This window comes from Salvelinus alpinus, chromosome 4, assembly GCF_045679555.1.
Source record: "Salvelinus alpinus chromosome 4, SLU_Salpinus.1, whole genome shotgun sequence".
Lineage (NCBI taxonomy): Eukaryota > Metazoa > Chordata > Actinopteri > Salmoniformes > Salmonidae > Salvelinus > Salvelinus alpinus.
This window is the reverse complement of record NC_092089.1, coordinates 58,505,369-58,532,631: the sequence shown is the minus strand read 5'-3', so window position 1 is coordinate 58,532,631 and position 27,263 is coordinate 58,505,369. Positions and strand designations below refer to the sequence as shown.

Genomic DNA, 27,263 nt, shown 5'->3' with positions numbered 1-27,263 from the left:
GGTTATTCATGTTATAATCAACTACTTCTGCTTTAACGATGGACACAGCAACAGATATTCGCCCACTTTACTAGGTCAAACTACAGTCTAAACAGCAGGATTCGCTTTAAAGGATATAGGTATTTTCTCTTTCCAAATCCACATTATTATTATTTTTTTTTCTGCACAATTTTTTTGTTGTTGAAAAAGATGACCACTATGGTTGGACCAGATGAACTGTAATAGACCTCTGTGAGTCTGTCTGTTTCATGGCAGCTGTTTGAAACCTATGAGGCTTCAACTTCATTCCTCTTCGGACGAATGAAGACCAGTAGAGTTCTTTTGGTTGGACAGAGAGCTCTGTGGGGCGGGGCTACAACAACTGGTCATTGGGGTGCTGCTCTCTGTCTGACTCTGCTTTGCCTGGCTGGCCCGGCGAAGGGGCGTGAGAGGGGTGGGCGACGCTGGGCAGGCAGTGTGTTATGGGCACTGCGTTAGGAACGATTCCCTCTATAGGTGGAGGGAGCCCCCCAGAGGCCAAACTCACAACACCAGGAGGGTACCTGAGACAAGGAGAGGATGAATCAGAAAATGCTATAGCACTTGTAAATGCATATACAGTACCGTTATTATGTATCAACAGTGGGTTCATTACCTGTAGGCCCCATTGAGCTCAGGATGAATGACAGCAGGGTCCATATTGACCCAGTGAGTAGTCTGGGACAGGAACTCTTTATTCACACAGTTCTTTAGGCTGTCTGGAATACGACCTGGAAGCAGGAAACAGTCATTGATGAAGCACAACTCCGTTATTAGGGAGTTCGTTATTGTGGCTTTGCTGTTGTTTATTAGTGAGAGGGGAGCCTGGGAGCCTGATACATTGCCCCTTGGGGAAAACAATAATCAACCCAAGAATACCCATTATTAGTGTAACAGGTATGTTACCTGAAATGGCTCGTCGGATCTCCCGGGCTGCCTCCTCTCTCATCTCAATAGAAGCCTGTTCGCTGTACCAGGCAGCATGGGGAGTACATATCAGGTTAGGAGCATCTTTCAGAGGTCCCTGGCTGAAGCTGAGAAAAAGGAAACATGGTTGCGTAATATTAGACTCACCTCAACACAGTGTGGAAAAAATATTATCAAAATGAAGACAGTATAAGATAGAATAATGTAAAGGGAGCTAACCCGAAGGGCTCTGTCTCGTGGACGTCCAGGGCCGCCCCTCGTATCCTCCCCTCTTTCAGGGCCTGTGCCAGGGCCTTCTCATCCACGAGCCCCCCTCGGGCCGTGTTAACCAGGAACACACCCTTGCGCATCTACAACACACCATATAAAATATGTAAACAATGCAGTGCACAACTGTAAATGAAATGTCTTAGTAGGTTTAGGTTTAATATATTTGCACTAAAGCAAATAAGTTATGAACAACAATACAGATAAAAACAAATAAATAAAAAACGGTGTGCAGGTTATTAATACATAAGTACAAAAATGTAAAATGTTTGTTAAAACAGATAACAAATCCCGCTAATCATAAATGTACACATTAACTTTTCAGCAATCACAAAAAATAATAAACAGTATATGTTTTGTTTATATGTGTGTGTGCATGTGTGGATGTGAGTGTGTGAGAGATGGGATATATGGAGGAGATTACTGATGAGTAGTTTGGTCCATCAGGCTGACCCCCTGTCTTTGCTTGAAGTTATTGAGGGATGATGAGGTTTTGGCAATGTGAAGATAAGAATTCCAGAGTACGGTACCTCTGTATCTGACAGAGAATTGACTATGTGAGGTGTGGCAGTGGGGAGGGTGAAGGTTATCACAGTGTTATATAGATGGATTTCAGAATTAACCTATACAAATCCATTGAAGGGTTTAGGTAAACTGTCTGGGAGGAATGAGTATGTGTAGATGAAAATACATAATTGACATACATTGATGTGGTAAATAGACAAGATGTTGAGTTTCTTAAACAAAGGAGCAGATGGAGCCAGGTAATTAGAGGAGGTGGCTAGTCTTGCACATGTCTTTTGTATGATGAGTAATGTGTGTATGTTGGAGGCATATGTACTGGCCCAGACAATATTACAGTAAATGAGATATGAGTAAATTAAGCTATAGTAAAGAGTTAGGAAGCGAGCCTGATGAACCAAACCACTAATATTTCTGATGATACTGTCAGGCGTGTGCGTACTTGTGCTGAAGTCGGGTGCAGGAGAGCAGAGAATTGTGAACAGGCGCACACTTTATTTCGTCAGGAAAGATATACAGACGGACGCAACTGCATCCAAAAAACCTCCAGCCAACAAGGCAAAGTGTATAATGCGCAAAACAGTCACAACACATCAAATGTATACAAAACAGGCTTTGTGAAATAACACGGGAAAAACGCACACAAGTGCGTTCAAAAACACATAACACACAAACAATCTACCACAAAGACATGAGGGGGAACAGAGGAATAAATACATGTAGTGTAATTGGGGAATGAAAACCAGGTGTGTAAGGAACAAGACAAAACAAATGGATACATGAAAAATGGAGCGGCGATGGCTAGAAAGCCGGTGACGTCGAACGCCGCCCGAACAAGGAGAGGAGCCGGCTTCGGTGGAAGTCGTGACAGATGCCAACAGATTTCATCACTTTGATGAGATAGTTGTTTGATGATTTTCCAAGCTGACTTTATATTTTTTAAGGATTCTTGGAATTTGTTAGTAAAATATATTTGGGGGAATATCCAACATTTGTTCTCATACTTTTGGTAATTTGCAGAATTCTGGGGAGAGGGATTTGTGAGAAACTTTTTATACAACTTTTAATTTTTTTACTGAGGATTTTTTGAGACTGGTTGTAAACCAAGGTTTCCAGAACTCTTCTGGTGCTCTCTTACGTGGTTTAACTCAGGGAAAGCAGTGGTGAAATACAGAGTTGAAAGATGTGAGAAGTCTGGTAAGCAGACTACATCGGCCTGATTTATAAACATTTTCCCATGAAATATCATCTATCAACATCTTAAAGCACAATTAATTTTGTTAAATATTCTACATTTAATGCTACTAATCATTCCCATCTGTTCATTTCCAGCTGCCAAAGAGAAGTGGAAAATTGGAAAGTGGTCAGAAATGTCAGGATTATGTAAACCTGTATTAGCCACACTATTCAAAGAATTTGTAAAAAATATTATCAAAAAGGGTGGCAGATAAACTGGTCACTCTAGTGGGCTTATAGATGATGGGATACATATAGCTGGAGTATAAAGTATTAAAAAAGTCAGATATCAGTGAGTGGTTCTTACTTGTAAAATGTATGTTGTAATCACCCAATAGAAAACACATTTTATGTTATTATTAATCACATTCTCGGTTGATGCTATAAAATCTGACTGTAGTTTTGACAGACCAACATTATGATCCGCATATACAGTACCAGTCAAAAGTTTGGACACAAATCAAATGCAAATAGTCTGGGTAGCCATTTGATTAGATGTTCAGGAGTCATATGACTTGGGGGTAGAAGCTGTTTAGAAGCCTCTTGGACCTAGACTTGGCGCTCCGGGACCACTTGCCGTGCGGTAGCAGAGAGAACAGTCCATGACTAGGGTGGCTGGAGTCTTTGAAAATTTTTAGGGCCTTCCTCTGACACCGCCTGGTATAGAGGTCCTGGATGGCAGGAAGCTTGGCCCCAGTGATGTACTGGGCCGTACACACTACCCTCTGTAGTGCCTTTCGGTCGGAGGCCGAGCAGTTGCCATACCAGGCAGTGATGCAACCTGTCAGGATGCTCTCGATGGTGCAGCTGTAAAACCTTTTGAGGATCTGAGGACCCATGCCAAATGCCAGCGTGGCGGATGTGTTCCAGGGTCCTTGGTGGTCAGGGACTATGGTGGTCTGCTTGAAACATGTTGGTATTACAGACTCAGACAGGGAGAGGTGGAAAATGTCAGTGAAGACACTTGCCAGTTGGTCAGCGCATGTTCAACGTACACGTCCTGGTAATCCGTCTGGCCCTGCGGCCTTGTGACTGTCTTTAAAAGGTCTTTCTTTTAAAGGTCTTTAAAAGTCACTGTGGGGACGACATCATCGATGCACTTTTTGATGAAGCCAGTGACTGATGTGGTGTACTCCTCAAAGCCATCGGAAGAATCTCGGAACATATTCCAGTCTGTGCTAGCAAAACAGTCCTGTAGTTTAGCATCTGCTTCATCTGACCACTTTTTTATTGACCGAGTCACTGGTGCTTCTGCTTAAATGTTTTGCTTGTAAGCAGGAATCAGGAGGATATAATTATGGTCAGATTTGCCAAATGGAGGGCAAGGGAGAGCTTGGTACACGTCTCTGTGTGTGCAGTAAAGGTGGTCTAGAGTTTTTTTTCCTCTGGTTGCACATTTAACATGCTGATAGAAATTTGGTAACATGGATTTAAGCTTCCCTGCATTAAAGTCCCTGGCCACCAGGAGCGCCGCCTCTGGATGAGCGTTTTCCTGTTTGCTTATGGAGGTATACAGCTCATTGAGTGAGGTCTTAGTGCCAGCATCGGTCTGTGGTGGTATATAGACAGCTACGAAAAATACAGATGAAAACTCTCTAGGTAGATAGTGTGGTCTACAGCTTATCATGAGATACTCTACCTCAGGCGAGCAAAACCTCGAGACTTCCTTAGATAACGTGCACCAGCTGTTGTTTACAAATATGCATAGGCCCCCGCACCGTGTCTTACCAGAGGCACACCTACTCAGGGTTTTTCTTTATTTTTACTATTTTCTACATTGTAGAATAATAGTGAAGACATCAAAACTATGAAATAACACACATGGAATCAAGTAAGGACCAAAAAAGTGTTAAATCAAAATATATTTTAGATTTTTTTTTAAGTGCTTTAGGACTATGAGGACCCCTCTGAGCGGTCGGGTAGGCTATTTGGAGTGTTTATCCGACTAGAGACACTTTTTTATAAAATATGTGACCCCCCCACTTCTTAAATCAAAGTTGTCCACCTGTATTGTACAATATGTGTCCCCCCTTTTTGTAGGCCTAATTTAGATTGTGTGTACATGCGTCATGTCCCTGACCTGTTTGATGGTGAAGTCATTGATGAGGTGGTGGTTGTGCTCATTGAGGCTGCAGTGGAGGGTGACACAGTCGCTGTGGAAAAGCAGGTCCTGGAGGGTGTTTACACGCTGCAGGCCCAGGGCTCGCTCCACCCCGTCAGACAGGTATGGGTCATAGAAGATCACATTGAACCCAAACGCTTTGGCTCTGAGTGCTACACCCTGGCCAACACGACCTGAGGATACACAACAACATGGACATTTGAGTAATTCATAGACATGTAAATACTGTAGTTACACCAAAGGGATGCAATAAAGGTGAAATCCTTACAGCAAATACCATGCCTGTTTTGTAACAATTCACAGCAAACAATGGCATATAGAAAAGCTATCGAACACTACTAAACAATCCCATATCTAAACAACCAATTATCCACAATCGTATCTTCAGCTAATAGCTAGTTGGGTAGTGTAATACAACATTGTACTGAAAGATCTCTGACTAACCGAGGCCGATGATGCCAAGTGTCTCCCCGCGGATCCTCGCCGCCCCGGACGCCACCTCTCTGATCTGCTCCACGCTCTGTACCCTGGTGCCCTCGCGCAGTGCCTGGTGAAGCCACGTGGTTCGTCTGTACAAGTTCAGGATGTGACACAGTGTGGAGTCCGCTGTCTCCTCCACCGACGCTGCTGGCATGTTACACACTGCTATCCCTATTGAGGGAGAGGACTATTGTAAACAGCTACTCGTAGTGTAAGGTGGAGTAAGGTAAGTATAGTTTACTATATCAAAAAGTTGTTTTTATTATGGAGATCTGAGCAGTTGCACTTTGTTTTAAATGGAATACCATAACATGCAGAAAATGATATAATATTTGACCTAGTAAGCCTGCAAGTCTTTGGGTGAACATCTGTATAAAGTTGAGAAAGAGTAATGCAGGGCCTCACCTAAATCTCCAGCCGACTTGATGTCGATATTGTCGAAGCCGCTGCCTATGCAGACGATGATCCGAAGTGCCTTGAATTTCTCCAGGTCCTCCCTCATTAGCGTGATGGTGTGGTACATCAGAGCTCCTACAGCCTCGTTCAGTACCTGCCAACAGAAAGCTCTCAGGTTTAGTACACAGGGGACAGTTATATAGCACCCTTCAATAAGAGAAATAGACCACTTTGAACTAATGTGTCATCAGAATTCAAAGCAAACTGAATTAACTGTTGCTGTGCTGTTTACTCCAAAGGCCCTGACATGGGCTCTCCGTTGGGCTCTTGTAGTAGTAGCTAATCTTTCAAATCAAATTGTATTGGTCACATATACATATTTAGCAGATGTTATTGTGGGTGTAGCGAAATGCTTGTGTTCCTAGCTCCAACAGTGCAGTAGTTTCTAACAATTCACAATACAATACACAAATCTAAAAGTGTATTGAGAAAGAGAGAGAGATGGTCGTAACAGCCTGGCCATTGTTTTTAGGACATCGTTAGTTATGGTATGTTAACAAGCTTGTTTAGCAGCACAAGGTCTTGCTTATAGTATGGTCAACAAATACTGGTTTTAGGCCAGGGAGTCTTTTTTGCTTTAACTTGAAAGAGGTAGCATGTAAATGAAGCTGAGCAGACAGATAATCATTTGGCAGGGCAGCACCTTCTCATGGATCTCCTGGGTGGACTGGGCATCACAGAAGGCCACAGTGGCCACGTCTTTCAGGATTGGCATCTCTATGGTGCAGTCACGCCCGTCCAGCAGGGCCACCAGGGGCCGTGGGTTCATGGGCCCGTTCATGATAGGCGGCCGAATGCCTGAATACAGAGAGAGTGGACGGGTAAAACATACGGTATTTGACATCATATACTGGAATGAGTTGTGAATTAGACATTGTAGTGTGAGAAAATTGCAGTTGTGTTTATGAGCATATACACTGAATATACAAAACATTAAGAACCCCTGCTCTTTCCATGACATAGACTGAGCAAGTGAATCCAGGTGTAAGCAATAATCCCATATTGATGTAATTTGTTAAATCCACTTCAGTCAGTGTAGATAAAGGGGCGGAGACGGGTTAAAGAAGGATGTTTAAGCGTTGAGACAATTGAGACATGGAGGGCAAAACAAAAGATTTCAGTGCCTTTGAACGGGGTATGGTAGCAGATGCCAAGCGCACCGGTTTGTGTCAAGAACTGCAATGCTGCTGGGGTTTTCATGCTCAATAGTTTCCTGTGCGTATCAAGAATGGTCCACCACCCAAAGGACATCCAGCCAACTTGACACGACTTTGGGAAGCACACCTGCGGGGGGGGGGGGGGGGGACGACGACTCAGCAATAGGAAGGTGTTCCTAATGTTTGGTATACTTTTCCACCTACAATCCACCACAAATCCTGTTGTTAGCTGGTATGTTAATGAATCCCATGCTAGTAAAAAAAATCCTAAAAGGGGTCTCATACTTGGGTTTCTTAATTATTCCCAGTTTTAAAAAATGACTCTGGAAAGCAATTAAAAATGTTAAAGGTTATCTTTATGTACGTTTTTTACAAGCCGCCAGAAGCAGACCTTTTCATACTGTGACTTAAAACCTCTCAAAATGTGTCACTAAATGAGAAATTTACCCCCTGATGTTGCAATAATCAAATTGAAAATTACTGTGAAAGTGGGAACTAAGTTATAAATGACATGGGGCGTTAAGAAAATGTTGCAGTTTTAACGGCACAGTGCAGTCAAAAAAGAGATTTCACTGTGTTTTATATATCTTTCCACACTATGAGGTTGAAATAAGATGGTTAGTTGTGGCTGTGAATTTGCCTTTCACAAATTTCAAAATACAATACCGTTTTGGAATGCAAATGCGTACTACTGACAGTGACACACAAATATCATACCCCCCCATCATACCCCCCCAAAAAATGTGAGAGGTTAGCAGGTCATGGGGGTATGATATTTGAATGTCTGTAACTTTCTCACGTCTCAATATTGATGATTCATTCAGGACTATCCGTAATCATGGTAGCATCCACATTAATGTAGAAGTCTTTGGAAACATACACTACATGACCAAAAGTATGTGGACACCTACTCGAACATCTAATTCCAAAATCATGGGCATTAATATGGAGTTGGTCACCACTTTACTGCTATAACAGTCTCCACTTTTATAATTTTTCCCCCCTTTTCTCCCCAATTGGTAGTTACAGTCCTGTCCCATTGCTGCAGCTTCCGTATGGACTCAGGAGAAACGAAGGTCAGGAGCCATGCGTCCTCCGAAACACGACCCTGCCAAGCCGCACTGCTTCTTGACACAGTGCTCCCTTAACCCGAATGCCAGCCGCACCAACGTGTCAGAGAAAACACTACAACATGTCAGAGTGCATGCGCCCAGCCCGCCACAGGAGTTGCTAGAGTGTGATGGGACAAGGACATCCCGGCCGGCCAAAAACTCCCCTTACCCGACGACGTTGGGCCGATTTTGTGCCACCTCATGGGTCTCCAGCTGCGACACAGCCCGGGATTGAACCCAGGTCCGTAGTGATGCCTCACTGCGATGCAGTGCCTTAGACAGCTGCGCCACTCGAGAGGCACACTGTTTTGGGAAGGCTTTTCACTATATGTTGGAACATTGCTGCGGGGACTTGCTTCCGTTCAGCCACAATAGCATTAGTGAGGTCGGTGTTCTAATTCATACCAAAGGTGTTAGATTGGGTTGAGGTCAAGGCTCTGTGCAAGCCAGTCAAGTTCTTCCACACCGATCTTGGTAAACCATTTCTGTATGGACCTCGCTTTGTGCATGGGGGCATTGTCATGCTGAAACAGGAAAGGGCCTTCCCCAAACTGTTGCCACAATGTTGGACGCACAGAATCGTCTAGAATGTCATTGTATGTTGTAGCGTTAAGATTTCACTTCACTGGAACTAAGGGGCCTAGCCCGAACCACGAAAAACAGCCCCAGACCATTATTCCTCCTCCACCAAACTTTATAGTTGGCACTATACATTGGGGCAGGTAGCGTTCTCCTGGCATCCGCCAAACCCAGATTCGTCTGTCGGACATGGCAAACCATTTCATGAAGCTCCCGACGAACAGTTTTTGTGCTGAAGTTGCTTCTAGAGGCGGTTTGGAAGTGAGTGTTGCATCCAAGGACAGGCGATTTTTACGCACTACATGCTTCAGCACTCGGCGGTCCGTTCTGTGAGCTTGTGTGGCCTACCACAGACATTTTACGAACTGACCTGTTGAAATGGTGGCATCCTATGACAGTACCACGTTGAAAGTCACTGAACTCATCAGTGAGGCCATTCTACTGCCAATGTTTCTCTATGGAGATTTGTGCTCGAATTGGCCTTGTGCTCGAATTGTATACACCTGTCAGCAACAGGTGTGGGCGAAGCAGTTGCCGTACCAGGCGGTGATACAGCCCGACAGGATGCTCTCGATTGTGCATCTGTAAAAGTTTGTGTGTTTTCGGTGACAAGCCAAATTTCTTCAGCCTCCTGAGGTTGAAGAGGCGCTGTTGCGCCTTCCTCACCACGCTGTCTGTGTGGGTGGACCATTTCAGTTTGTCCGTAATGTGTATGCCGAGGAACTTGAAACTTTCCACCTTCTCCACTACTGTCCCGTCGATGTGGATAGGGGGGTGCTCCCTCTGCTGTTTCCTGAATTCCATAATCATCTCCTTTGTTTTGTTGACGTTGAGTGAGAGGTTGTTTTCCAGGCACAACACTCTCAGAGCCCTCACCTCCTCCCTGTAGGCTGTCTCGTCATCATTGGCAATCAAGCCTACTACTGTTGTGTCGTGTGCAAACTTGATGATTGAGTTGGAGGCGTGCTTGGCCACGCAGTCATGAGTGAACAGGGAGTACAGGAGAGGGCTGAGAACACACCCATGTGGGGCTCCAGTGTTGAGGATCAGCGGGTTGGAGATGTTGTTTCCTACCCTCACCACCTGGGGGCGGCCTGTCAGAAAGTCCAGGACCCAGTTGCACAGGGCGGGGTTGAGACCCAGGGTCTCGAGCTTAATGACGAGTTTGGAGGGTACGATGGTGTTAAATGCTGACCTGTAATCGATGAACAGCATTCTTACATACAGTTGAAGTCGGAAGTTTACATACACCTTAGCCAAATACATTTAAACTCAGTTTTTCACAATTCCTGACATTTAATCCTGGTGAAAATTCCCAGTCTTAGGTCAGTTAGGATCACCACTTTACTTTAAGAATGTGAAATGTCAGCTTTTATTTCTTTCATCACATTCCCAGTGTGTCAGAAGTTTACATACACTCAGTTAGTATTTGCCTTTAAATTGTTTAACTTGGGTCAAACGTTTCAGGTAGCCTTCCACAAGCTTCCCACAATAAGTTGGGTGAATTTTGGCCCGTTCCTCCTGACAGAGCTGGTGTAACTGAGTCAGGTTTTCTAGTCCTCCTTGCTCTCACACACTTTTTCAGTTCTGCCAACAAATTTTCTGTAGCATTGAGGTCAGGGCTTTGTGATGGCTACTCCAATACCTTGACTTTGTTGTCCTTATGCCAATTTGCCACAACTTTGGAAGTATGATTGGGGTTCATTGTCCATTTGGAAGACCCATTTGCTACAAAATTTTAACTTCCTGACTGATGTCTTGAGATGTTGCTTCAATATATCCACATAATTTTCCATCCTCATGATGCCATCTATTTTGTGAAGTGCACCAGTCCCTCCTGCAGCAAAGCACCCCCACAACATGATGCATGCTTCACGGTTGGGATGGTGTTCTTTGGCTTGCAAGCCACCCCCTTTTTCCTCCAAACATAACGATGGTCATTATGGCCAAACAGTTCTATTTTTGTTTCATCAGACCAGAGGACATGTTTTCCAAAAAGTATGATCTTTGTCCCCATGTGCAGTTGCAAATTGTAGTCTGGCTTTTTTCATGGCAGTTTTGGAGCAGTGGCTTCTTCCTTGCCAAGCGGCCTTTCAGGTTATGTTGATATAGGACTCGTTTTACTGTGGATATAGATACTTTATTACCTGTTTCCTCCAGCATCTTCACAAGGTCCTTTGCTGTTGTTCTGGGATTGATTTGCACGTTTTGCACAAAAGTACATTCATCTCTGGGAGACGGAACACGTCTCCATCCTGAGCGGTGTGACGGCTGCGTTGTCCCATGGTGTTTATACTTGCGTACTATTGTTTGTACAGATGAACGTGGTACCTTCAGGCGTTTGGAAATTGCTCCCAAGGATGAACCAGACTTGTGGAGGTCTACAATTATTTTTCTGAGAACTTGGCTGATTTCTTTTGATTTTCTCATGATGTCAAGCAAAGAGGCACTGAGTTTGAAGGTACACCTCCAATTGACTCAAATGATGTCAATTATCCTATCAGAAGCTTCTAAAGCCATGACATAATTTTTTGAGGCACAGTCAACTTAGTGTATGTAAACTTCTGATCCACTGGAATTGTGATACAGTGAATTATTGTCACGCCCTGACCATAGTTTGCTTTGTATTTTTCTATGTTTTGTTTGGTCAGGGTGTGATCTGAGTGGGCATTCTATGTTGTATGTCTAGTTTGTCTGTTTCTATGTGTTTGGCCTGATATGGTTCTCAATCAGAGGCAGGTGTTAGTCGTTGTCTCTGATTGGGAACCATATTTAGGTAGCCTGTTTTGTATTGTGGGTTGTGGGTGATTGTTCCTGTTTCCTGTGTTTTTTGTTCACGTTACGGGACTGTTTCGTCTTCGTTCATTTTGTCGGTTTATTGTTTTTGTTCGTTGCTAAAGTATTCTATTAAAATGGATAATCATCACGCTGCATTTTGGGTCCTCCTCTCTTTCGCCCGACGAAGAACGTTACAATTATAAGTTAAATAATCTGTCTGTAAACAATTGTTGGAAAAATGACTTGTGTCATGCACAAAGTAGATGTCCTAACCGACTTGCCAAAACTATAGTTTGTTAACAAGAAATTTGTGGAGTGGTTGAAAAATGAGTTTTAATGACTCCAACCAGTGTATGTAAACCTCCGACTTCAACTGTATTTACTGTAACTCTTTGAAATGTTTGCATGTTGCGTTTCTATTTTTGTTCAGTGTATACATGATAGAAGACATTAGCAGAATATTCTTTGATACCACACAAATGGCAGATTTCAGGTTACTGTGCAACTCACTATTCAGGTAGGATGCAATTTTGGAACGTCATTCATTATTATTTTAATAATTTGTTTTATCATTATTATTAATGTATTTAATTGTTATTATTGTAGGCCTATTTATTAATCTGAACCAGGTCTTTAAAACATACTTTTACAAATGACAAAAACACTATTCCTTGTGTTTTGAACTTTATAGCCAATTGTTTTATTGATTTTTACTTTCCTAAAACAATGATTGTCCACTTCACGGTTCAGCTGTCAGAGTTGAGCACTAAATGCACTCTCCTGAGTCCATACTGAAGCATGTAGTGCTCACTAAAAATGAGTTTTAATGACTCCAACCTAAGTGTATGTAAACTTCCGACTTCAACTGTTGGTATTCCTCTTGTCCAGATGGGTTAGGGCAGAGTGATTGCGATTGCGTCATCTGTTGGCCTATTGGGGCAGTAAGCAAATTGGAGTGGGTCTAGGGTGTCAGGTAGAGTGGAGGTGATATGATCCTTGACTAGTCTCTCAAAGCACTTCATGATGACGGAAGCGAGTGCTATGGGGCGATAGTCATTTAGCTCAGTTACCTTAGCTTTCTTGGGAACAGGAACAATGGTGGCCCTCTTGAAGCATGTGGGAACAGCAGACTGGGATCGGGATTGATTGAATATGTCCGTAAACACACAAGCCAGCTGGTCTGCGCATGCTCTGAGGACGTGGCTAGGGATGCCGTCTGGAGCTCACTGTACTCACTATACAGTATATATTAATTAAATTAAAATGCTGCCGGTTGAATGTCCGGCACTACATCTTCATAATGGAAACAATGGTCAGGTGCTATATATATAAAACCTGGTCCGGCGCCACATACAGTGCCTTCGGAAAGTATTCAGACCCCTTCACTTTTTCCACATTTTGTTAGTTACAGCCTTATTCTAAAACTGATAAAAATATTTTTTGCCCTCATCGATCTACCCCACAATGACCCTATTCACATAAGTATTCAGACCCTTTGCTATGAAACTCAAAATTGAGCTCAGGTGCATCCTGTTTCCATTGATCATCCTTGAGATGTTTCTACAACTTGATTGGAGTCCAATTGTGGTAAATTCAATTGATTAGACATGGTTTGGAAAGGCACACACCTGTCTATATAAGGTCCTACAGTTGACAGTGCATGTCAGAACAACAACCAAGCCATGAAGTCGAAGGAATTTTCCATAGAGCGCAGAGAAAGGATTGTGTCGAGGCACAGATCTGGGGATGGGTACCAAAACATTTCTGCAGCATTGGTCCCCAAGAACACAGTGGCCTCCATCGTTCTTAAATGGAAGAAGTTTGGAACCACCAAGACTCTTCCTAGAGCTGGCCGCCCAGCCAAAATGAGAAATCGGGGGAGAAGGGCCTTGGTCAGGGAGGTGACCATGCGCCAGATTTCCTCTGCAGAGATGGGAGAACCTTCCAGAAGGACAACCATCTCTGCAGCACTCCACCAATCAGGCCTTTTTAGTAGAGTGGCCAGACAGAAGCCACTCCTCAGTAAAAGGCACATGACAGCCCGCTTGAAGTTTACCAAAGGGCACATAAAGGACTCTAAAACCATGCAAAACAAGATTCCCAGGTCTGATGAAACCAAGATTGAACTCTTTGGCCTGATTGATAAGCGTCCCGTCTGGAGGAAACCAGGCACCGATCATCACCTGGCCAATACCATCCCTACGGTGAGCGTGATGGTGGCAGCATCAGCGGCAGGGATTGGGAGACTAGTCAGGATAAAGGGAAAGATGTACGGAGCAAAGTACAGAGAGATCTTTGATGAAAACCTGCTCCAGAGTGCTTAGGACCTCAGACAGGGGCAAAGGTTCACCTCCCAACAGGACAACAACCCGAAGCACACAGCCAAGACAACACAAGACTGGTTTCGGGAACAAGTCTCTGAATGTCCTTGAGTGGCCCAGCCATAGAGACTTGAACCCGATCAAACATCTCTGGAGAGACCTGAAAATAGCTGTGCAGCGAAGCTCCCCATCCAATCTGACAGAGCTTGAGAGGATCTGCAGAGAAGAATGGGAGGACCTCCGCAGATACAGGTGTGCCAAGTTTTAGCATTATACCCAAGAAGACTCGAGGCTGTAATCGCTGCTAAAGGTGCTTTAACAAAGTACTGAGCAATGGGTCTGAATACCTATGTAAATGTGATATTTCCGTTTTTTATTTTTAATACATTTGCAAAAATGTCAAATAATCTGTTTTTGCTTTGTCATTGTGGGGTATTGAGTGTAGATTGATGAGAGGAAAAAACAATTTAATCAATTTTAGAATAAGGTTGTAACGTAACAAAATGTGGAAAAAGTCATGGAGTGTGAATACTTTCCGAATGCACTGTATATGGCGCCGGACCAGGGTTTCCGTTATGAAAATGTGGTGCCTGACATATGACCGGCAGCATTTTAATTGACATTTGAGAAATTTACCGGATCCATATGCATTAGGTGCGTAACCTGATTAAGACGTCCATTCACTGTGCTCAGAATGACAGAAATCACGTTTAAATTATGGTAATTCATCTTAACAAAACATGCAAGTCAAGAATGCAATGAAAGGCTTCTTACCAAATTCCAATGTGCATTGAAGATATTAGAATAGCTGTACACATTTGCTTTTCCCCAGCCAACAAGACGAGTAATGAACAGCAAAATCACTAGCCTATGTCAATCTATTATGCCCCATAGTAGAAAAAATGACTATTTTTTCTACTATGCTGGTCAGCTTGTCGAGAAAGAAATAGCCTCTTCCTAAGAAACTCTGGGACAATTGTGGAACGATAGATCCCAAATTCATACAACCAGTAGGCTAGGCCTAGGCTACATTTTAAAAAAAGTTAAAAAGCAATAAGTCTGATGCATTAGATCCGAATGTTTAGCTTAAAATGTTGATCAACTATTATTTCATCACATTATAAGCGCAGCAATGCGCACAAGGCCGTAGGCTACGCGCGAATGTTAGTTTCATAATACAATTAGCAGAAAACACTGTTGTCGAAGTCACAGAGATTAAAATATCCATTAGAAATGTAGAAAGAGGGGAAATCTAAAGACGCAATAACAATAGAACGTGAGAGAAATAGGCTACTGGTTTCAATGGCATATGGAAGTCTTTATCAAATTATTGCCTCCACGGATATGGTCATACTTTGCCTAGGATACTTTGAAGCAAGGTTAAACATGCCTCATAATAGGTAGTAAAATGTTCAGGTTTCAAACAATTAATATACATATGTTTTCAAAATGCATCCTGCCTCCAGATCATTGCAAAGTGGTGTGTTACACGCTGATGAAACATGTCTTCCTGCCAATGATGTAACCATTGCCCTTGATGTATTATGTTGTGCTGCTATTTTTATTGACTTGGCCAAAGCTTTTGATACGGTAGTCCATTCCATTCTTGTGGGCCGGCTAAGGAGTATTGGTGTTTCTGAGGGGTCTTTGGCCTGGTTTGCTAACTAACTCTCTCAAAGAGTGCAGTGTATAAAGTCAGAACATCTGCTGTCTCAGCCACTGCCTGTCACCAAGGGAGTACCCCAAGGCTCGGTCCTAGGCCCCAAGCTTTTCTCAATTTACATCAACAACATAGCTAAGGCAGTAGGAAGCTCTCTCATCCTTTTATATGCAGATGATAGTCTTATACTCAGCTGGCCCCTCCCCGGATTTTGTGGTAAACGCTCTACAACAAAGCTTTCTTAGTGTCCAACTGCCCTTAACCTTGTTCTGAACACCTCCAAAACAAAGGTAATGTGGATTGGTAAGAAGAATGCCTCTCTCCCCACAGGTGTGATTATTACCTCTGAGGGTTTAGAGCTTGAAGTAGTCACCTCATACAAGTACTTGGGAGTATGGCTATACGGTACACTGTCCTTCTCTCAGCACATATCAAAGCTGCAGGCTAAAGTTAAATCTAGACTTGGTTTCCTCTATCGTAATCGCTCCTCTTCCACCCCAGCTGCCAAACTAACCCTGATTCAGATGACCATCCTACCCATGCTAGATTACGGAGACGTAATTTATAGATCGGCAGGTAAGGGTGCTCTTGAGCGGCTAGATGTTCTTTACCATTCGGCCATCAGATTTGCCACCAATGCTCCTTATAGGACAGATCACTGCACACTAGACTCCTCTGTAAGCTGGTCATCTCTATATACCCGTCGCAAGACCCACTGGTTGATGATAATTTATAAAACCCTCTTAGGCCTCACTCCCCCCTATCTGAGATATCTACTGCAGCCCTCATCCTCCACATACAGCCAGTCACATTCTGTTAAAGGTCTCCAAAGCACACATCCCTGGAACACTCGTCTTTTCAGTTCGCTGCAGCTAGAGACTGGAACGAGCTGCAACAAACACTCAAACTGGACAGTTTAATCAAAATCTCTTCATTCAAAGACTCAATCATGGACACTCTTACTGACAGTTGTAGCTGCTTTGCGTGATTTATTTTTGTCTCTACCTTCTTGCCCTTTGTGCTGTTGTCTGTGCCCAATAATATGTGTACCGTGTTTTGTGCTGCTATCATGTTGTGTTGCTACAATGCTGTGTTGTCATGTGTTGCTGAATTGCTATGTTGTTGTCTTAGGTCTCTATGTATTGTTGTGTTGTCTCTCTTGTCGTGATGTGTGTTTTGTCCTATATATTTTTATGTATTTACTTGTTTTAATCCCAGCCCCCATCCCCGCATGAGGCCTTTGCCTTTGGTAGGCCGTCATTGTAAATAAGAATGTGCCTAGTTAAATAAAGGTTAAATAAAATAAAAATAAAATATGCATTTGAATGGTGAATGGGAAGCACGTATCAATTAGGCTACCATGAGAAATAGGGCTAAAAATAGTACCTCTTTATAATCGTGGCCATAATAACAATTTTTAACAAACGATTGCATTTAGAATTATTGCGCAATGATTGGGCTTATAAAAGAACTGTCTGACCGATTTTCAGCTCAAAGACTGAGCTGTGCGCATGTGATAAATAAAATACATAACGAATATACACACACGGCAATTTAATTCCACTAAATTATGCAAATTAACCCATAGACTGATAAGCACGACCTGTCAAATATATTTACATTTACTGGTATTTTCACCAATGAGAAGGCAAAAAAACATTATTTCGCAATATGATTTTTTTTTCTTCTCCTGGTCAATTGGTGGCAATTTTATTCATCAGCTTTCCAATTTCTTTATCAGCCAAAAGCCCAGACAAGTGACCTGGAAGATCTTAAATTATCGGACATTTGAGAAATGTACCGTATGCATTGGCTGTTTAACCCACTAGGGAGTCCAACCACACAGCCACCACCACCAACATATTGTCCAAATTAGCCACAATTACATGTCCTTTAAATAGACTATAAAAACATGTTTTGTTTCATTCTGTTGAGACAGTTAAACAAAACAGATGGTAACGCGAATGTCTATCAACCCAAAGGTTGCATGTTCGAATCTCATCATGGACAACTTTAGCATTATAGCTAATTAGCAACTTTGCAACTACTTACTGCTTTTTAGCTACTTTGGAGCTACTTAGCATGTTAGCTAACCCTTCCGCTAACCCTAACCTCAAGCCTTTAACCTAACTCCTAAGCTTATCCCTAAACTTAACACTTTTTTGATGAAGATGGCTGCCTTTTTATTGGCTCTTAATCAACCATGCTATTTTGTAAGTTTTTTCGCATTGTTTGTAACTTATTTTGTACATAATGTTGCTGCTAACGTCTCTTATGACAGAAAAGAGCTTCTGGACATCAGAACAGCGATTACTCACCTCGAATTAGACGAAGAATCTTTCTTTAATGAGTCAGATGGGAAAGATATACTCCAAACACCCGTACAGGCCCTCACCTCCGTCATTCGCTGGAGAAAGAAACAGAGATTTTGCGGAAAGAGATCGGGGTGCCTTGTGAGGATCAGGCAACGAGTGGATAATCTGCCTTTGCCATCCGTACTGCTAGCTAACATTCAATCGCTGGAAAATAAATGGGACGAACTGAAAGCACCTATGTCCTAGAAACTGTAATATCTTATGTTTCACAGAGTCGTGGCTGAACGACGACATTCATAACATACAGCTGGCGGGTTATACACTCTATCGGCAGGATAGAACAGCAGCCTCTGGTAAGAAACGGGGTGTGGGCCGATGCATATTTGTAAACAACAGCTGATGCAAGATATCTAAGGAAGTCTCGAGGTTTTGCTCGCCTGAGGTAGAGTATCTCACGATAAGCTGTAGACCACACTATCTACCTAGAGAGTTTTCATCTGTATTTTTCGTAGCTGTCTACATACCACCACAGTCTGGTGCTGGCACTAAAACTGCACTCAATGAGCTGTATACCGCCATAAGCAAACAGGAAAACGCTCATCCAGAGGTGGCACACCTAGTGGCCGGGGACTTTAATGCAGGGAAACTTTAATCAGTTTTACCTAATTTCGTTCAGCATGATAAATGTGCAACCAGAGGGAAAAAACTCTAGATCACCTTTACTCCACACACAGATACACATACAATGCTCTCCCTTGCCCTCCATTTGGCAAATCTGACCATAATTCTATCCTCCTGATTCCTGCTTACAAGCAAAAAATTAAAGCAGGAAGCACCAATGACTCGGTCTATAAAAAAGTGGTCAGATGAAGCAGATGCTAAACTACAGGACTGTTTTGCTAGCACAACCTGAAATATGTTCCAGGATTCTTCCAATGGCATTGAGGAGTACACCACATCAGTCACTTGGCTTCATCAATAAGTGCATCGATGACGTCGTCCCCACAGTGACTGTACGCACATACCCCAACCAGAAGCCATGGATTACAGGCAACATTCACACTGAGCTAAAGGGTAGAGCTGCCGCTTTCAACGAGCGAGACTCTAACCCGGAAGCTTAGAAGAAATCCCACAATGCCCTCCGACGAACCATCAAACAGGCAAAGCATCAATACATGACTAAGATCGAATCGTACTACACCGGCTCCAACGGACGTCGGATGTGGCAGGGCTTACAAACTATATCAGACTACAAAGGGAAGCACAGCCAAGAGCTGCCCAGTGACACGAGCCTACCAGACGAGCTAAATAACTTCTATGCTCGCTTTGAGGTAAGTAACACTGAAACATGCATGAGAGCATCAGCTGTTTCGGGCAACTGTGTGATCACGCTCTCTGCAGCTGATGTGAGTAAGACCTTTAAACAGATCAACATTCACAAGGCCGCAGGGCCAGACGGATTACATGGACGTGTACTCCGAGCATGAGCTGACCAACTGGCAAGTATCTTCACTGACATTTTCAACCTCTCCCTGTCTGAGTCTGTAATACCAACATGTTTCAAGCATACCACCATAGTACCTGTGCCCAAAGAACACTAAGGTAATCTGCATAAATGACTACCGACCCGTAGCACTCACATTCGTAGCTATGAAATGGTTCAACACCATTATCCCAGAAACCCTAGACCCCCCCCCCCCCCTCCATTTGCATAACGCCCCAACAGATCCACAGATGATGACATCTCTATTGCATTCCACACTGCCCTTTCACACCTGGGCAAAAGGAACACCTATGTGAGAATGCTATTCATTGACTACAGCTCAGCATTCAACACCATAGTGCCCTCAAAGCCCATCACTAAGCTAAGGATCCTGGCACTAAACACCTCCCTCTGCAACTGAATCCTGGACTTCCTGACGGGCCACCTCCAGGTGGTAAGGGTAGGCAACAACACATCCGGCACGCTAATTCTTACCGTGAAGTGGACAATCATTGTTTTAGGAAAGTAAAAATTAATAAAACAATTGGCTATAAAGTTCAAAATGCAAGGAATAATGTTTTTGTCATTTGTAAAAGTATGTTTTAAAGACCTGGTTCAGATGAATAAATAGGCCTACAATAATAACAATGAAATACATTAATAATAATGATAAAACAAATTATTAAAATAATAATGAATGACGTTCCAAAATTGCATCCTACCTGAATAGTGAGTTGCACAGTAGCCTGAAATCTGCCATTTGTGTGGTATCAAAGAATATTCTGCTAATGTCTTCTATCATGTATACACTGAACAAAAATAGAAACGCAACATGCAAACATTTCAAAGAGTTACAGTAAATACAGTTGAAGTCGGCGGTTTACATACACTGGTTGGAGTCATTAAAACTAATTTTTCAACCACTCCACAAATTTCTTGTTAACAAACTATAGTTTTGGCAAGTCGGTTAGGACATCTACATTGTGCATGACACAAGTACTTTTTCCAACAATTGTTAACAGACAGATTATTTCACTTATAACTCACTATATCACAATTTCAGTGGGTCAGAAGTTTACATACACTAAGTTGGCTGTGCCTTTAAATGGCCTGGAAAATTCCTGAAAATGATGTCATGGCTTTAGAAGCTTCTGATAGTATAATTGACATAATTTGAGTCAATTGGAGGTGTACCTGTGAATGTATTTCAAGGTCTACCTTCAAACTCAGTCCCTCTTTGCTTGACATCATGGGGAAATTAAAAGAAATCAGCCAAGTCCTCAGAAAAAGAACGTTCATCTGTACAAACAGTAGTACGCAAGTATAAACACCATGGGACAACGCAGCCGTCACACCACTCAGGAAGGAGACATGTTCTGTCTCCCAGAGATGAATGTACTTTTGTGCAAAAAGTGCAAATCAATCCCAGAACAACAGCAAAGGACCTCGTGAAGATGCTGGAGGAAATAGGTACAACAGTATCTATATCCACAGTAAAACGAGTCCTACATCGACATAACCTGAAAGGCCACTCAGCAAGGAAGAAGCCACTGCTCCAAAACCGGAATAAAAAAGTTGTGCAACTGCACATGGGGAAAAAGATCGTCTGATGAAACAAAAATAAACTGTTTGGCCATAATGACAATCGTTATATTTGGAGGAAAAAGGGGGAGACTTGCAAGCCAAAGAAAACCATCCCAACCGTGAAGAACGGGGGTGGCAGCATCATATTGTGGGGGTTCTTTGCTGCATTAGGGACTGGTGCACTTCACAAAATAGATGGCATTATGAGGATGGAAAATTATGTGGATATATTGAAGCAACATCTCAAGACATCAGTCAGAAAGCTTGGTCGCAAATGGGTCTTCCAAATGAACAATGACCCCAAGCATACTTCCAAAGTTGAGGCAAAATGGCTTAAGGACAACAAAGTCAAGGTATTGGAGTGGCCATCACAAATCCCTGACCTCAATGCTGCAGAAAATGTGTTGGCAGAACTGAAAAAGCGTGTGCGAGCAAGAAGGTCTACAAACCTGACTCAGTTACACCAGCTCTGTCAGGAGGAACGGGCCAAAATTCACCCAACTTATTGTGGGATGCTTGTGGAAGGCTTCCCGAAACGTTTGACCCAAGTTAAACAATTTAAAGACAATGCTAGCAAATACTAGTTGAGTGTATGTAAACTTCTGACCCACGTGATGAAATAAATAAAAGCTGAAATAAATCATTCTCTCTACTATTATTATGACATTTCACATTCTTAAAATAAAGTGGTGATCCTGACTGACCTGACATGGATTTTTTACTAGGATTAAATATCAGGAATTGTGAAAAACTGCGTTTAAATGTATTTGGCTAAGGTGCATGTAAACTTCCGACTTCAACTGTATAAGGAAATCAGTCAGTTGAAATTAATTAATAAGGTTCTAATCTATGTATATCACATGACTGGTAATACAGATATGCATCTGTTGTGACCATCATTTACCTCATGCAGCGCAACACATCTCCTTCTCATAGTTGATCGGGCTGTTGATTATGGCCTGTGGAATGTTGTCCCACTCCTTTTCAGTGGCTGTGTGAAGTTGTTGGATATTGGCGGGAACTGGAACACACATCCATCCACAGCATCCCAAACATGCTCAATGGGTAACATGTCTGGTGAGTATGCAGGCCATGGAAGAACTGGGACATTTTCAGCTTCCAGAAATTGTGTACAGATCCTTGTGACATGTGGCTGTGCATTATCATACTGAAACATGAGGGGAAGGCGGTGGATAAATGGCACGACAATGGGCCTCAGGATCTTGTCACTGTATCTCTCTGCATTCAAATTGCCATCGATAAAATGCAATTGTTTTCATTGTCCGTAGTGCGCCACCCCATGGGTCTCCGGTTGCAGCGACAGAGCCTGGACTTGAACCAGGATCTCTAGTGGCACAGATAGCACTGCAATGCAGTGCAGTGCCTTAGACCACTGTGCCACTCGGGAGGCCCAGAGATGGTTTCTTACAGTTTGTGCAGAAATTATTTGGTTGTGCAAACCCACAGTTTCATCAGGTGTCTGTGTGAGTGTTCTCAGACGATCCCGCAGGTGAAGAAGCCGGATGTAGAGGTTCTGAGCTGGCGTGTTTATACGTGGTCTGCAGTTGTGAGGCCAGTTGGACGTACTGCCAAATTCTCTAAAAAACATTGGAGGTGGCTTATGGTAGAGAAATTAACATTAAATTATCTGGCAATAGCTCTGGTGGACAATTCTGCAGTCAGCATGCCAATTGTATGCTCCCTCAAAACATGTTACATTGTGGCTTTGTGTTGTGTGACAACTGTACATTTTAGAGTGGCCTTTTATTGTCCCCAGCACAATGTGCACCTGTGTAATGATCATGCTCTTTGATCAGCTTATTGATATACCACACCTGTCAGGTAGATGGATTATCTTGGCAAAGGAGAAATGCTCACTAACAGGGATGTACAACATTTGAGAGAAATCAGCTTTTTGTGAGTATGGAAAATGTCTGGGATCTTTTTTTCAGCTCATGAAACATGGGACCAACACAACCTGTTGCGTTTATATCTTTGTTCAGTATACAGTAGATGCCTGCAATACGTTAAGCTTTTAAAAAATACATTTTCTCAAGCTAATTTACCGCAATTCTACATATTTTGTAATTTTGTAATTATTTTTCCGGCTAAGCGATCACTTATATCGCTTATGCCTGGAATTCCTGCTTATAAGGAATTATTGTGATAACATCAAATGGGAGAATTAGTGAGAAAGGAAAAGATCCCTATCAGTTTTCTTATCACATCTACCACATTTTACTGACACATTTAGAGACCCAGTTCCTACTGGAAGGAAATATCTGTCATTCCAGTGGAGCATCTGATCTTGTGAGAACCAGTACGAACGACCCTTACGTCCAGTATTCTAAACAGTGTCTCTCTTGTGGCCTAAGGTTTGCCCCTCCTCAGCCTGCTCCTGTGAACCCTCATCTACGTTCATACAGTCAAACTACAGCACCCCAGAAAGCCTGAGTTGTGTTCAACAAGGATACAAGGACGACTGTGTGATCACGCTTTCTGTAGCCGATGTGAGCAAGACCTTGAAACAGGTCAACATTCACAAGGCCGCAGGTCCAGACGGATTACCAGGACATGTACTAAGAGCATACAAGGACCAACTGGCAAGTGTCTTCACTGACATTTTCAACATCTCTGACCGAGTCTGTAATACCTACATGTTTCAAGCAAACCACCATATTCCCTGTGCCCAAGAAAGTGAAGATTCAATTACTACCACCCCGTAGCACTCACGTCGTTAGCCATGAAATGCTTTGAAAGGCTGGTCATGGCTCACATCAACACCATCAAAACGCTAGACCCACTTCGCATATCGCCCCAACAGATCCACAGATGACGCAATCTCAATCGCACTCCACACTGCCCTTTCACACCTGGACAAAAAGACCACCTATGGGAAAATGCTGTTCATTGGCTACAGCTCAGTGTTTAGTCCCAGGATCCTGGGACTAAACACCTCCATCTGCAACTGGATACTGGACTTCCTGACAGGCCGTCCCCAAGTGGTAAGAGTAGGCAACAACACATCTGCCACGCTGATCCTCAACATGGGGGCCCTTCAGGGGTTCGTGTTTAGTCCCTTCCTGTACTCCTTGTTCACCCACAACTGCGTGGCCAAGCACGACTCCAACACCATCATTAAGTTTGCTGACGACAAAACAGTGATAGGCCTGATCACCGACAATAATGAGACAGCCAATAGGGAGTTGGTCAGACACCTGTCAGTGTGGTGCCAGGGGAACAACCTCTCCCTCAATGTAAGCAAGGAGCTGATCGTGGACTACAGGAAAAAGAGAGCTGAACACGCCCTCATTCACATTGTCGGGGCTGTAGTGGAGTGGGTCGAGAGTTCCAAGTTTCTTAGTGTCCACATCACCAACGAACTATCATGGTCCAAACACACCAAGATAGTCGTGAAGAGGGCACGACAATGCTTTTTCCCACTCAGGAGACTGAAAAGATTTGGCATGGGTCCTCAGTTCTACAGCTGCACCATCAAGAGCATCCTGCCGGTTGCATCTCCTCCTAGTATGTCAACTGCTCGTCATCCAATCGTAAGGCGCTACAGACGGTAGTGCGTATGGCCCAGTACATCACTGGGGTCAAGATTCCTGCCATCCAGGACATTTATACTAGGTGGTGTCAGAGGAAGGCCCAAAAAAATGCCAAAGACTCCAGTCACCCTAGTCGTAGACTGTTTTCTCTGCTACCGCACAGCAAGCGGTACCGGAGAGACCACGTCTAGGTCCAAAAGGCTTCTTAAAAGCTTCTACCCCCAAGAAGCTTTTAAGAATGGCCACCCGGACTATTGCATTGACACCCCCCTCCCCCCTTTGTTTTTACACTGCTGCTACTCGCTGTTTATTATCTATGCATAGTCACTTTACCCCCACCTACATGTACAAATTACCTCGACTAACCTGTACCCTCGCATATTGACGGTACCGGTACCTCCTGTATATAGCCACGTTATTGTTTATTGTTATTTTATTGTGTTATTTTTTTAATTTTGTAAATATTTTCCTAACTCTATTTTCTTAAAACGGCATTGTTGGTCAATAAGGGCTTGTAAGTAAGCATTTCACGGTAAGGTTGTATTCGGCGCATGTGACAAATCAAATTTGATTTGATTTGATCAGAGCTGTCCTTTGCTCTGCAAATATGAAATGCTTCAAACATAGCTCTATTTAATTTCTTTCCCCACTTATTTAAGATGTCCTCATATACATTATTTTTCAATACAGCCCAATAAACCCATATTTGCATTGATATGAAAGGTAGCATCGTAACTGTAACCACCATAAAGAAGGGGGAAAAACTGTGCACCTGTGAGCAGCTCAGGCTATGTGATTTATGATCATAGCCAATCTGACATGAACAAACATGGCGTGACTGTCTCAACCCACTGTTCTGTTCCCACAGGAAATCTCCCTCCTAGGCGAGCCAGGGGAGTATAGACACACCCCTCTCTTCTCCTTCAGCTCCCTCCCTCATTCCCTCCCTACCTCATCCCGCCACCATCATACACACATGCAGGCGGACACATGCATACTCACCGAGAGACACAAACACCAATACACATACTCAGTCAGTCACACGAACGCACGCACGCGCACACACACACAGTCACTCACACACAAGTGAGCAAACACACAAACACAATCACACAGGTAAACAGGATCATTAAGCCACGTCTTGTTTGTCTGCGTTAGATCACAACTGGACTGATCAGCCACAGGGTGTAATTCACTACAAACATGAAAATGAGGATGAATGTATATGCCTAGCTCGATTACTGGAGAGTTTTATCAGCCACGTTTGACATTTGTGTTTTAGATCAATGAAAATACAAAAACTATTAGCTAAGCCAACATGTCTTCTTCAAAGATTATAAAGAAATTAACAAACAATGAAATGTTTCATCACCAATATCCATGGCATTCCATGGCAATACTGATATGGGATCTTTGTATTGGGGTAATTCTGCCAATTTGAGCACCCCAGGGGTGAGTTGGTATCTGTGTCAATTAGCCTGATTTTAATAACAAGATAAGACACGATCCATTGATCACAGAACTGAACACACCTACGAGCCCAGACTTGAATAATAATAGAAAAAGATCCAACAACAAACAAGACCCCCATTGTAGAAAATATGCTGATGTTGTGAATACAATCAAAAATAAATCCAAGTAACAGACACCAGTCTGGGGCGGCATGTAGCCTAGTGGTTAGAGTTTTGGACTATTAACTGAAAGGTTGCAAGATCGAATCCCTGAGCTGACAATGTAAAAATCTATCATTCTGCCCCTGAACAAGGCAGTTAACCCACTGTTCCTAGGCCATCATTGAAAATAAGAATTTATTCTTAACTGACTTGCCTAGTTAAATAAAGGTAAAATTTAAAAAAATCAGACATGGAAGTATTCACAATACTAACATGACTACTAAGCACCTACAAAGCTGTTTTCTATCCTTCCTGAATCTGAAGTATTCCCATAGTAGACTGTTCTGGAATCAATGTTTCTTTCTTCCCTAAAAGGAAAATTAGGAAGCAAGTCAGACGGAACTGGAAACACCGTTCCCAACTGCACAATGAACGGGAAGGCCATTTAGGAAGTATCTGCTGTGTGTCTCCTTGCCAGACCTTACATTTTTTGAAGGGAAATAGTATTTATGTCCTTCACCCCTACAGGAAGCTATAGGCTAAGCATACAAGGCATCAACAGAAACATATTCGGAGTTGAAAGCAAGCTATTACAGCATTGTAAGTTGCTGAATGGTAGAGATGAAGATAATGGAGAGAGAGAGAGAGAGGGAGAGAGTGGAGGGGGAAAGGAAGGAAGAATACTGTACAGTACACTGTGTACACACCACACAGCACAATCACAGTTAACATGTGGTCCAATGCACCAAAGGAAAGCTAAATGTTTACCTAAAGGCAAGCCTTTGTTCAGAAAATGCGAGCTTCCCATCTTTTTCCCCCAAAAAGAATATTCACTCCAGCAAGACAGTCATAAAAATCCACAGCATATGGCGGCTACTTCAATTTCCTTATTCCTTTTCCCTGCCCCTCAGTGGCAAGCATTCCCCTTTGCTCCTTCACTCTCCCTCCCTCTCTCACTTTCTATTTCGACTATCTCTCTCTATCACACATGCATGCACACACAGAATGCAACTGTCACTGCATTTGTGGGAGTGGGAGAGCGAGAGAGAGAGAGAGAGAAGGGCGCAAGTGTGAGGTGG

The 27,263-nt window shown here is 43.0% G+C and overlaps 1 protein-coding gene across 2 annotated transcripts; it reads right to left on the bottom strand.

Annotated features, from left to right (window-relative positions):
- On the bottom strand, positions 1-27,263 carry LOC139574033 (C-terminal-binding protein 1-like). 2 transcript variants are annotated; one of them, XM_071398155.1, is made up of 10 exons: positions 26,953-27,263; positions 17,954-18,042; positions 6,672-6,826; positions 5,978-6,122; positions 5,537-5,743; positions 5,051-5,265; positions 1,165-1,295; positions 925-1,052; positions 635-749; positions 1-542 (listed from the first exon to the last, which is right to left on the bottom strand). In XM_071398155.1, the coding sequence occupies exons 3-10, from the start codon at positions 6,807-6,809 to the stop codon at positions 353-355; spliced, it is 1,269 nt and encodes a 422-aa protein (XP_071254256.1). In that variant the 5' UTR covers positions 6,810-6,826; positions 17,954-18,042; positions 26,953-27,263; the 3' UTR covers positions 1-352. The 2 variants fall into 2 exon arrangements, with proteins under 2 accessions (XP_071254256.1, XP_071254255.1); XM_071398154.1 differs by lacking the exon at positions 17,954-18,042.